This window comes from Nicrophorus vespilloides, unplaced genomic scaffold (genome assembly GCF_001412225.1).
Source record: "Nicrophorus vespilloides isolate i.1.1-1 unplaced genomic scaffold, Nicve_v1.0, whole genome shotgun sequence".
Classification (NCBI taxonomy): domain Eukaryota; kingdom Metazoa; phylum Arthropoda; class Insecta; order Coleoptera; family Silphidae; genus Nicrophorus; species Nicrophorus vespilloides.
This window is the reverse complement of record NW_017098248.1, coordinates 41,632-54,131: the sequence shown is the minus strand read 5'-3', so window position 1 is coordinate 54,131 and position 12,500 is coordinate 41,632. Positions and strand designations below refer to the sequence as shown.

The 12,500-nt window shown below is 33.2% G+C and overlaps 4 protein-coding genes across 5 annotated transcripts; 2 read left to right on the top strand and 2 right to left on the bottom strand.

The window, feature by feature from the left end:
* Positions 1-834: 834 nt before the first annotated feature.
* On the bottom strand, positions 835-3,922 carry LOC108561999 (WD repeat-containing protein 26). Of its 2 annotated transcripts, none has more exons than XM_017920165.1 (8): positions 3,181-3,922; positions 2,953-3,109; positions 2,526-2,710; positions 2,064-2,458; positions 1,654-2,008; positions 1,383-1,599; positions 1,153-1,324; positions 835-1,054 (listed from the first exon to the last, which is right to left on the bottom strand). In XM_017920165.1, exons 1-8 carry the CDS (start codon positions 3,366-3,368, stop codon positions 981-983), a joined length of 1,743 nt encoding a protein of 580 aa, XP_017775654.1. In that variant the 5' UTR covers positions 3,369-3,922; the 3' UTR covers positions 835-980. The 2 variants fall into 2 exon arrangements, with proteins under 2 accessions (XP_017775654.1, XP_017775656.1); XM_017920167.1 differs by having other exon boundaries at positions 966-1,084; positions 3,181-3,921.
* Positions 3,923-4,635: 713 nt separating this feature from the next.
* Positions 4,636-7,434, top strand: LOC108561992 (TBC1 domain family member 23). The gene is made up of 6 exons (XM_017920156.1): positions 4,636-4,839; positions 5,096-5,204; positions 5,262-6,276; positions 6,335-6,550; positions 6,611-6,855; positions 6,912-7,434. The coding sequence occupies exons 1-6, from the start codon at positions 4,808-4,810 to the stop codon at positions 7,308-7,310; spliced, it is 2,016 nt and encodes a 671-aa protein (XP_017775645.1). The 5' UTR covers positions 4,636-4,807; the 3' UTR covers positions 7,311-7,434.
* A 627-nt stretch (positions 7,435-8,061) lies between these two features.
* Positions 8,062-10,341, top strand: LOC108561994 (protein king tubby). The gene is made up of 7 exons (XM_017920159.1): positions 8,062-8,301; positions 8,361-8,490; positions 8,550-8,636; positions 8,689-8,837; positions 8,901-9,171; positions 9,228-9,401; positions 9,456-10,341. Exons 1-7 carry the CDS (start codon positions 8,269-8,271, stop codon positions 9,803-9,805), a joined length of 1,194 nt encoding a protein of 397 aa, XP_017775648.1. The 5' UTR covers positions 8,062-8,268; the 3' UTR covers positions 9,806-10,341.
* Positions 10,342-10,836: 495 nt separating this feature from the next.
* On the bottom strand, positions 10,837-12,198 carry LOC108561993 (toll-interacting protein-like). Its single transcript, XM_017920157.1, has 5 exons — positions 12,030-12,198; positions 11,671-11,972; positions 11,412-11,613; positions 11,200-11,352; positions 10,837-11,147 (listed from the first exon to the last, which is right to left on the bottom strand). Exons 1-5 carry the CDS (start codon positions 12,093-12,095, stop codon positions 11,037-11,039), a joined length of 834 nt encoding a protein of 277 aa, XP_017775646.1. The 5' UTR covers positions 12,096-12,198; the 3' UTR covers positions 10,837-11,036.
* Between the last annotated feature and the right edge of the window lie 302 nt (positions 12,199-12,500).

Here is a 12,500-nt window from a genome sequence, read left to right as displayed (position 1 = left end):
AATTGGGTTGTAGATCCTTTTAAATGTGAAATTAATACCAGAAGAACCTCCAGGTTTGCAGTTTGTACATCAAGATCTGAATTAGATGAAATTAGAAAAAGATGAAAGTTTATAATGTATTTGGTAGACTTCGGTCATTTACCTTGGTAAATAAATATTGCTTCCTCTTTGAAAATCATTTTGCACCCATATAATTTATTTTTATTAGGATGAATGGAAAACATATTTTCAAGGCACGTTTATTACAAAAACAAACAACAGAATTACAAACAAAAAAAGGAACATGAATCATTCCAATTGTAAATAGTGCCGCAGCAAGGAAATATTGCGCCTGGTGCTAAATCAAAAAGGCCAAATATTTCAATTGCACTACTATTACCGACCATCGCTCCACGCTGACCATAGGACTTTCCACCGAACTTTTAATATTATCAGAAACTAAAGAAATGAATAGGTATAATGAAACAAGTAGTTGTGAGTTACTATATTTATTAAATATTAAAAAATATCATATAATTTATTATATAGTTAATATTTGCTTATCATAATAGAACTTTTTTTTTTCTTAAACTTCTGGCGCTTCCTCAGTACTCTAATCTGCTTAACTTTATTGCGTAACATTTTCATTTCGTAACACTACACCTTACACTCTATAAGTAATGAAACAAACGTGATATTAGTTTGAGAGGCGCGCAAAATCAATTCATAACCTCTAGATCAAAAAACGGCAAAACCGAAAATAAAATGTACTTAAATCAAAAATTTGAAAAAAAAAAATAAAACAAATAAAATTGTTATTCTTAAAAATATCACACACTTTAGATATATATAATTTTTGTTTAGTTATTTTTTTGTCATCATCTTTCGTTTAAATTGCACGAAGCTAATACATTGTTTTCTTTACAAAATAGTATTTAATTATAAAAAATAATAATATGAGATATAATAATAATAAAATTGTTGAAGCCAATCTTCCTTAACTATGACACCATATCATTCCAACTCCAGCCATTTCCATTATTCGAGGAGTTGCTGCTCGTTGAGCTTGAAGACACTTCATTGGACACGCAAAAATTGTCTCAATCTAATTGTTGTCTCATTTATATGTTATATTGTTCTTTTATTGTTTTGAAATATATTCAGTTTACTCACCTGAGGGTTTTGAAATGCGATCTTTCGGGCCCCAAACGCGTATCGTACAATCATCCGAGACGGAAACCAGCATATGTGGATATACCGGATTCCAACTGACGCAATTTACTGTTCTTGTATGACCGCTTAACGTGGCCAATGGATGCTCCGATCTTGTATGCCATATATAAACCTAGGAAATGTTGTAAATGTATACTATATTTTCATTCAATTGTTACCGAGTTAATTACTTGATTATCTTCACTTCCACTAGCTATGAAATCTTGATTTGCACCTCCGAAGGTTGAATGAATGGTGAAATGTCCTTGAGTAACACCTTGGAATCTTCTTATCAAGCATTTATCTTTCAAGTCCCAAAGATGAACCCCTTGAGTTGCCACATTCAGCAAGGCTAGTCTATCATTTTTATCTACCGTAAATGACATGATTGGATGTTCTTCTTGCAAACTACAAAATATTTAATTATGTTTTTGTTGCCATAGTGTTATCTTTAGAAATTACATGTGTTGATCAGTTAAATCTTCAAGTACGTAGCTTCTTATTCTATGATGTGTATCTGAAGCTAAGACGGTTTTTCCATCAGATCTACACCATAGACAATTGACACGAACACATTCCCAATTTTCAGATATATTTCCGTCCATATCAGCTTGGTAAAAATGTCCTCGAATGCCGCCAACAACAAATTTCTTCCCGTCCTTGTTCCAAGAACAACAAGTAAGTACATCTTCTTGGGATTGAGATATTTTCAAACATTTTTCAGTTTTGATATTCCAAAGCCACACCTCGGGACTTTCATCCGGACCGCAGGCCAGAAGATGAGTAGAATCTGGGCTCCAAGATAAGTAAGCAGCGCCTACATTAATGAAATATGTGAAATTTGCAGTTACGAGAATAATTATGAATTTTACCATAATTATGACCAACCAATGTATTCCTCAAGTTCAAAGTGCAAGTTTCTGGATTCACATCCCATATGAACACATTACTATCCTTTGACCCGGTTGCCAATTTCTTACCATCCGGAGAAAAAGTACAAAACCAAACTTCGTCGCAGTGATCATTAAGCACTTGTATAGTGTGTGTTGGAAAGTCATCCTTAGGACAACAATGATCGACCAGCAATGATGTGTTGTTCAAACAAATACCATGGGAAGTATTATGATGTTGGCAGCGCATTGTTTGTAGTTCGACAGCTTGATTGAGCAGAACTCTTAATCTACTAGGAGGCAGCATTATGTTGGCAGGCAAATAGGACTGTAATTTGTCCATTAAGGCAGAACGAGATTTTGAACCTTTACCAGCCCTGAAACGATAAAATATTATGTTTCAAAACACTTGTTTATTAGCGAAAGACAAAATTTCGCTATTACCAATTTGTTCTCGCTAGAAGTTCTTGGGTACTGGAGCACATCATATAACTTGAGAGCTGATGCACGCGGGCAGTGTTATGTTGCAAAGGTGTCAATTCATTTCTTAAAACATGCAATGCATCCAGAACTCTACCATCCTCTAAATATTCTAGATACTTTTGTTCTAATAACAAAAATTTCATCTCCTGTGGATCAAATGTTCATTAAATGACATTGAAAATTAATCTAAATTAAAAAAAATAACATAGATAAAGAATTTCTTTCACAAATTATCTGCCACATATTCATAACTCTGTAAATAATTTTATTATACCTAAATTCCTTTAATTGTTTGTTATACTTAAATAGCTTTCTCTTAAATGGAACATTAGGAATACACATATATTAGATGCATATGCATATTATATATATTTTTGGAGATACTTACAACTAAGCTGTGTGATTGTCCAAGTAATGGTCGCAACTCTTGTAAGTCATGATCAGCTTTTGACCAATCCCCATCCAAGATGTGGGTGTGAAACTTGGCTGCTGAGGGATGATCCAATCGGCAACCAGATTCAGCCATAAGAGATTCAGCTGTTTGACTTTAAGTGAAAAATAAAAATAACATAAATAAAACAATGAACTGGGTAGAAGGCATTATCAGTAAGCTCACCTAAGTCCTTCATTTTTCAGAAACTGGCCAATGAGTCTAACAATGTCTTGATGAGATTGTGTTAGCTGCAGTGACGCAGTTCCCCCATCGAGTCCATTTTCTGCCGAATTATTGCTACTGGTAGAGGCGGCGGCGGAGGTGTCAGAGGCGGCGGATGCTCCGTTTTGCACAAGTCCGTTGCTCGTCATCGCGAAATGGTCACTTTTACTGTCTTTACGGGACTTCTTGCGAGGCGGAGATCCACCTTCGCCCCCCTCGTGAACGCCAGCAGAGGCCAGAATTGTTTTTGGAAGACACTTTGTACACCACCCCCAGAGCACGCGATTCGACGTTCAAACTTGCCTAACCCCAGTTCCAACAATCACGGAAACTGCAGGGCGCTAAATGATCGGATTTGTCCCCCAAATGCACAATCTTCAATTTGTCAACAAGAATTAGATGGCTGAGTATAGACCAATTACGTCACCGCCTGGCACTGACGCAGGAAACAATAAAAGAAATATAATGATAAGAAAGTGCAAATGGTAGGATGAGTTAGGGAATAACAACATGCGACCAAGCATATATATATAAATATGCTTCGATTTTTACTTTATTCGTGGGCACACGATTCACCAGACATTTCTGGGGCTCGCGCACTGCCTTCCACACAACAAAGATCAGCTGAATACCAAAAACAGCTGTGTGATTTGACCTCGTCACGCGGGGAAGGGAATATCTTTTGTGTTTCACTGTTTGGTATGCATTTACTCTTCGAAACTGCATCGCATGCGCTGAAATAAACATTGTTAACTCCTGACATCTTACAATCAGATGACCAACATTCGCTACGTTCAATCACTATTTATTGTAACTAAATTGTATTATTTTCTGTATACTGGCAACACTCTACCAGTACACAAATAATATAGGAAAAAATATAGTATTATTCAATAGTAATCCCATTTTTTCACAAATAGTAAGTGAAACTAAAGTTGCCTTGCATAAAATGTTACACAAAAATTGTAAATATAACTTCATTATAGCCTGTTGTATTTTCATATTAATAATGCATATTCTAAGAGAAAAGGTAGCTGAAGATGAAACTACTAAGTTTGTAACAACTATTTTAAATTACAACCTCTCTTAGAAGTAGTAATTGCTGATTTACTAAAGTTATTTTGTACAGAGTAGGCTAATTGTACCAGTTAGATCTGTTCAATTAATATATACGGTGAAGTAATATAGTTTAATCATGATATATCTATACATTTTTTTTAAATATAACCCTTTTGGGTTTAACAGCCACCACAAATTTTTGTTGTTTTTTTTGGAATCGAACCAACGACCTTTCGTATCAGATTTTCGTGATACAGGCGACCATAGTCACACAGCTACGGCCGCCCATAAACGTACATTTGATTCATGTATTTTCATATTGTCATAAAAGTTGCCTATCTAAACTAAAGTAATCTATTTGACAGTATCTGCATGAACTACTTTGGTGCTTTGGTTTAAGTACGTCAAATGTGTTAATTGCATACAGAAGTCAGCTGTTGACATCATATTGATGTTAAAATCTGTTAGTCGTGAAATAATAAATATTTACTATCTATGTGAACTCAGTTGTGATTTATAATATGCAAAAATGTCTATTTTGGAGGATGAGAACGCTACATGGTAAAATATTTACAAATTAAAAGAATAGCAAATAAAACAAGAATTAGAATTATTGCAATAGCTATTTAACACTCACCTAACTGTATTTCATATATGTTGCCAATGAAGTCTTCAGTGTGTAATGCTGCTATTTACTTTATGACTTGCCACATCATTTTCTAAAAATTATCTTTCTATTTATTAGTTTTATAATGTGAATCATCATCATTCACTAGAAATATATCATGTATTCTAATAATCATTTTATTTTTAATAGGATTCAAGAACTAGAAAATGTTCTGTTGGAAGAATGCACAGCAAGTGATATATATTGCTTATGCAAAGGTAAACCACTTCCAGATAGTATAAGACAAGAAGTGTGGCAGGTATTTATTACATTAAATTTAACTTCATTTTGATATATTTATAAATGCCTATTGTAGGTTTGCTTGGACGTTCGTGATAAAGGCAACCAAATTGATCATTTTAATGAGATTTTTGATTTGCCTAATCAAGTGGTTTTGAGAGAGGATTGTGCAAATTTTGTATCAAAGTTAGGAAATGATGAGGCTGAAAGACCATCCATTGTCTCTGACTTGGAGAGTATTCTCACTTTTTACTGCAAAAGTCGAAGTTTGCAATATGAGAGAGGGAATGGTTGGATTGAACTGTTACTTCCAATAATCACATTGAAAGTCGGAAAATCGACCATTTATAATTTATTTGAAGGTATACGTGACATGTACATTCCACAAGGCTCTCATAAGAATGGCAATGTGTTCCATATACTGAGACTGCTGCTGCTGTACCATGATCCAGAGTTATGTAACTTATTGGATACAAAGAAACTAACCCCAGATTTGTATTGCTTGACTTGGTTTCAATCACTTTTTGCAGCCACATGCAATTTAAATGTTACCATTACTATGTGGGACTATTATTTGCAACAATCCGATCCGTTTTTCGTTTTCTTTTTGTCTCTGATTATGGTGATTAACGCCCGTGAGCAGATAATATCAATGAAGAACGAAGATAAAGAAACTTTAATTAAGATGCTAACTTCAATGCCGAACGCATTGGAGGCTGAAGATGTAGCAGACTTCTGTTCACTGGCTCAGTATTATGCCGCGAAAACCCCAGTCGGTTTCCGCACTGACTTGATGCAGTCTTTATATAGTGGAAAGGGCGACGATATTAGCTTAATATCACAAGCCCTTTGCTTACCTGTATCTGTTCAAGAATTGGTAGAAAATAGTAGCATGGATGGAGGCAACGCAGACGCTGTTCGTTTTTTTATAGTAGACTGTAGACCAGTAGAGCAATACAATGCTGGGCATTTATCCACGGCTTTCCATTTGGACTGCAATTTGATGTTGCAAGAGCCGAGCGCATTCCAGACAGCAGTACAGGGCCTTCTAAACGCACAGAAACAAGCACTGGCTATGAATTCCAACGCTGGTATTTAATTATTATAATTATATAAGTAGTATCATGTTTATCGCCGTTCATTTTTTAGGAGGAGAGCATCTATGTTTTTTGGGTTCTGGGCGAACCGAAGAAGATCAATACACTCTAATGGTTGTTGCATCTTTTCTTCAAAAGCATACTCAGTATGTATCGATTTTAACTGGAGGTTTTATTTCTTTACATGACTATTTTGGTAATCAATGTGGAGATTATCTGCAAGACCACGTATCTTCGCAGTGTATGGTCTGTGGACCATTGATGACAGGTGAGTTTATCTAATAAAATTTGCGTTAATAATATGTTTACGTTTGATTGTTCAAAACAGCTGGAAAATCAGGGAAACAAACTAATCGAGGCCAGTCGAATGATTTGTTTGGTAAAATTTCTGCGGCAATGAAAAACAAATCTGCGGAGGTTAAAGGAATGCTTTTCGAATATATTGTTAATCCGAATAATAGTCCGGTGCAAGAGAGACACGTTTCCAGCAGCGATAAGCAAGGGAAACGATATAGAAATGTTGCTCCTGTTTTTAGCATAGATGACGATCATGATAATGTTACTTCTGATCAGGTTTGTATTTTTAAAACAAATGTATTAATTTGGATTATATCAACCTATATTTGTAGATCCAAGAGGACGATGAAAGGCAATTTGTTTCAATACAAAGCTGGTTGAAAAATGCTGATTTGATCAAGCATTTTCCATGCCAGGAAGTGAAGCTTAATGGTTTCATGTACAAGAGCCATCTGATGGTGACCGATACCCATTTGGTAGTACTCAGAGAGATACCAGACAAGAAGGGCACTGCGGAGGTCATCGTCAAACGGCCTTTGACGGCTATTGTTAAAATAACCGCGAAAAAGCGTCATCCCGATTTGATTACCTTTAAATATGGTGTCCACGACGGCGATTCTTTAATGATATCAGACATGGACAGCTTTTTGATTCCGGAGGCTCATATTGCTACAAAAGTCGTCACAGAGCAGATTCTAAAACAAGTCAAAACAATCGAGTTACTTATGTAATACATAATTTATTCTTAATTGTTGTTGCTATAGAAAATGTTTCTTAGGCTAAAAATTGTTTCCTATTTTTTTCTTCTATTAACAAGATTCTATTAATTGTGCATAAATATACTTATTAAATGTTCTTACCAAGTTGTTTCATTTAAGAATATTAAAAAGTAATAATTTATAGAAATTATTGTGAAAAAATATATTAGCAAATAAATAACATTTAATCAAATTAGTACATTTATTAGATATATCAAATAATTTTAAGGTAATTTAAGTGTTGGAATAATGTCTTAATTAAGCCTATCAGTTTTACATCATAAGTAAAAGTACAAAGTTTCAAATGTGCAGAAAGACTGTGTGGTCAATAGCCATATGCAACAGTTGAGTGTTTATTTAATTATTATTGCATTAAGGTCTTGTTGCAATAAAATTGCATTTATTGTACCTAAATTAATTCTTTTACTTAAATTTATTATATTAAGTTTTTGAAAAAAGATTCTCATTGACCCAATAATTCGTAAAGGCGGGAACTACTTCTATGCAATTCTTCACACCCTTCACACTAAAAGTGTAAACTTCATTATTATAACATTTTGAAGTAAAATACAAGAATTTTATTGTCATCTATTACTTTGTAAACACGATATTAGTTTAAATATGCGTAATATTTGTTATTCTCAAAGCATATGTAAGATTATAAGTAGAAAATGTGAAATGGTAAAAAATTTGAAATGCCATTCAATTCGTTACTGAGCTAACTTCGGGTGGGTTTCTGCCGTTGTTAACGGGAGTAAACAAAAGTTGTTGTTAGCGACCAATGTCGTTAATGTGAATAAAATCGATCAAATACCGTTTCAAGGGAAATGTAATAAATAGCGCCACGCAATTATATAAGAGCGTTGAATAATTGAAGAGGATATGTAAGATTTTATTCCAGTTAAGTGAAAAGCGTGGTGAGGAAAGGGCCATGGATTCGCGAAATCAAAAGTTGGAACAACAGGTAAAGAAGGCGGCTTTTTAAAAAGAAATATATTTATTTTAATGGTATTTATTTAATAGCGTCAGTTGATGGAGCAAAAGATGAGACAAAAGAGGCAGACTGCAGGGATGATCCAAGCATCTGATATTCGGAATAATAGCGCTAAGGGAAATAGAGGAAATAGTGCAGCTAACAGAAGGGAATTACATGGTCTGCACATTTCCTTTTTTTATTTTACAATTAAAATTATAGATTATGTTATGTTTCAGGTTATGATGGTCCTTTACATTATTCAATGACAAAAGACAATCCAGATCAAGTTATAACAATCATCCCTAGTGTTGATGCAATTGATGGTTAGTTTCACAAAGAGCACCATTTCATTTAATATATTATGTTATATTTTAGATACTCAAGTAGAAGATCTGACAATAAGTTCATCAAATGAACTCATGGACATTGAAGATGAAGAATCCACTCCCATAACAACTTCATCTGATAATGGGGCAATGCCTATTAATCCAATTAATGATCAACCTAATTTAATCAATCGTGGGGTTTGTTATAGAAAATAATTTAGTTTGTTATAACTGATAATTTATGATATTGTTTAATTGAAGACTGCTGAAATGGAAGGTGATCTGGAAGGAAATATAGAAAAGTTTGTCATGCAACCAGCTACCCAAAAAGTACTTTACAAGTGTAGAATTACTAGAGATAGGAAAGGCATTGACAGAGGCCTATATCCAACTTACTACCTGCATTTAGAGAGGGAATATGGAAAGAAAGTATTTCTGCTGGCTGGAAGGAAACGAAAAAAAAGTGCTACAAGTAATTACTTGATATCTACAGATCCTATTGATCTATCAAGAAATGCTGAATCTTATATAGGTAATGAAATTAAACAACATATAATGTCTTGTAATATAATAAATGTGTATTTATAGGTAAACTGAGATCAAATTTGTTGGGTACGCAGTTTACAATATTCGATAACGGCAAATCCGCAAGGCGTAGTGGTCCAAATGATACTAACATTCGTCAAGAATTAGCAGCTGTTATTTATGATACTAATGTGTTAGGTTTTAAAGGACCAAGAAAAATGACTGTCATATTACCAGGTAATATTTAGTTTAAACGTTATTATTCTGCAAATATATAATTGACAATTTAAGGTATGACATTGAGTTATGAAAGAGTGTTGATGCAACCACAAGAGAATGGAGAGGGTTTAATTGATTTATGGAAGTCGAAGAATATGGAAAATATTATTGAACTTCATAATAAAACCCCGGTCTGGAATGACGATACACAATCTTACGTATTGAATTTCCATGGTCGAGTGACGGAAGCTTCGGTGAAGAATTTCCAGATAGTTCACGACAGCGATAATGAATATGTTGTGATGCAATTTGGTCGCATTGCAGAAGACATATTCACGATGGACTACAGATATCCAATGTGCGCTTTACAGGCTTTTGCCATTGCGCTTTCCAGTTTCGATAGCAAATTGGCCTGTGAATAATGGCTTAAGGTAAGAAAGAAGGCTATGTTTAGTTTACTGAAAGGAAAATCAAAAGAAAAATGATGTAAAATTAAGTTGCCTTTAATCTTGGTGATATTATTGTTTTATATATTTACCCTATGTTTTTGAAGCACGATATTTTTCTCTAGTCCGAATAATTTTAAGCTGCAATTGTGTTTAAGAATGAATACAAAATAAGACCGATTTGAATTAAGACTGCGTTATTTCGTTATGTTACACATTTTGTTTAGCTTGTTCATTTTATTTATAGTCTTGGAAACAAGTGTCCCAACGACAAGTTAATGCATCTGATAAAGACAGTATTGTAAATGTTAGGATAGTATTTTATAATTAATATTTATTGAATTTATTTCTATAACCGGGTTACGAGGAATTAATAAGCGGAAAAAAAACACACAGGGTGTTATTGTTGTTAGATGAGTTTTTAAACTTGATGTTCATTGTCTGTTCACTTAAAATCAAGTCAATTTATCTGAATCTGTATTTTTGTACTTGATGTATTATACAAGAAAAAAAAAACACTAAATTCATATTATGAAACAAACAAAATAATATGCTTTGCTAAATTAGATTTTATATTTTGATGATGACATAATTTTTAATATTTTATTATAATCAAAAATTATACAAGATCTAAACGTAATTTTTGATATGTATTATTCATGAAGATGCCTTCATATTAATTGAAATCACGTAATAGTGTATTGCAAACATTATTAAGCTTTATTTGGAAACGAATCCTCACATTTTTTTTCCTATTCGTAAAAAATGTTGCTCATAAACAATAAGAAAGTATTAATTGATGTGCAAAGCGTGTTTGAATAACCATCTTCTAGTTAACGTGTGAAGATTGATTTACACTTGATAAATGTTTGTATTGCACAAAAACCAATATTATTTCCCCGAATAATAATTGTTACTAGTTTTATGTCTAAATGTACTTAATTTTTTAAATGTTGTAAATTAAAAATATAATAATAAAAATATGTGTATACTCATTATGTATATATTTCTGAATTACACGTGCTTAGATTAACAATATAATATAGTTATAGCATCGAAACAAATAAAATCAATCCCAATATTTGGCACCAATTTGGTAACTTAACAATTTAATAATTATGGCCAAGCGTATTCTAGAGATTAAATCACATTATAATACTAATACAATGGAATATAACAATATTGCAAGTTAGTATAGATAGAGAATTTATTCGCACATCTGGAGGAGCGAATTGATGGTGCCATCTTTGTTACCGCGGTTGGCTTCGAAAACGGATTTGATGACTTCTTTATCAATATTTGGAAACATCTCTTCAATCTGAAATTGTATTGTTTCATTAATAATCCCTACTCATTGTCGACATAATTACCTGATTGAATTCTGTTTCACTGAGAACTGGGACAGAAGGAAGAGCTGGATTATTTGCTGGTGGTGCAGAATACACTGGTGCTGGTACTCTGCCACCACTGACATTTTGCAACATCATTACTGGTGGATATTGCATAGATGGAGGTGCATTTAGCTATATACAATTTTGATAAGATTAAACGCGTGGTTCAATTGTCATATAATATAACTTACCACATAGCTCAACACTAAATTAATAGAACCCTCAAGCCCTTCACCTTGTTTTCCAGATAAAGGATACCATTCCTCTTGTGTTTCACCTAACAATACTTGCTTAGGTATTGTAAATTGAGTCCAGGCAATCAATTCATCAACATACAAAGATCTTTCATCATAAATATCTATTGAAACTGTATTCACTCCATGTGGCAACAAACTATAAAGTGTAGTTCAATCAGATAACATAAATTATATTATTTCAAAATATAGTTACCATTGAATCACTTTGTTCCAACGTGGATTTTTTCCTCCATTGGGATCAGTATGAGTTTCATAAATTGCATGACCCATTCTAACTCTGACATAAGGGTCCATACGTGTTATGCCATAATTCTTGACCAGTTTTGCTTGTGCAATAGTTATACTGAATCGTCCAGCTAATTTGGGTGGGTATGCTGATAATACAACAAATTGATGTTGCAATGCAAGGGCTGTCTGACGATCAACTGCTTCTTGTTGCTTTTGTACACCCCCAGTAATCCTTAAGAAGTCATCTGGCAATGGTCCCAAGAAAACCTTTAAAAGCAATTTATTTTATTGATAATGTGAAATATATATATGTTGACTATTTACCTTAACCTTGCGGTCCTTAACTTTATCAATAACAGCTGAAGCCATTGCTTTAGCAACAATATTCATGCAAGAGTTTTTAATATTACAATATTTTGATCAGTATTTGTTGGGTCTCACAAAGTTTCACAACTTTGACACTTCAAATTGCTTCAAATGTCAAATCTATTTTCTTTCTATCATCTGTACACCAGTGGTCGGCAAACTGCGGAATGCGGATCTTTAGTTACTTAATGATAGTAAAAGTGAGTAAAAGTAATACTAACATAGTTTCAAATAATATTTACTTGTATTTGAAGTGAATAAAAATATAATATAATATAGTTTGTTCAAATAAATTCAAAGGAACCAAATGGAAAGAAGCATTTTGGTAATCCATAAGTAAAGTTGGTATTGGAATTATTTATGACATTTAAGTAAATTACTCTACATTGATTATACATTTGTTTATTCCATTTATTTGTGGTCTTAATT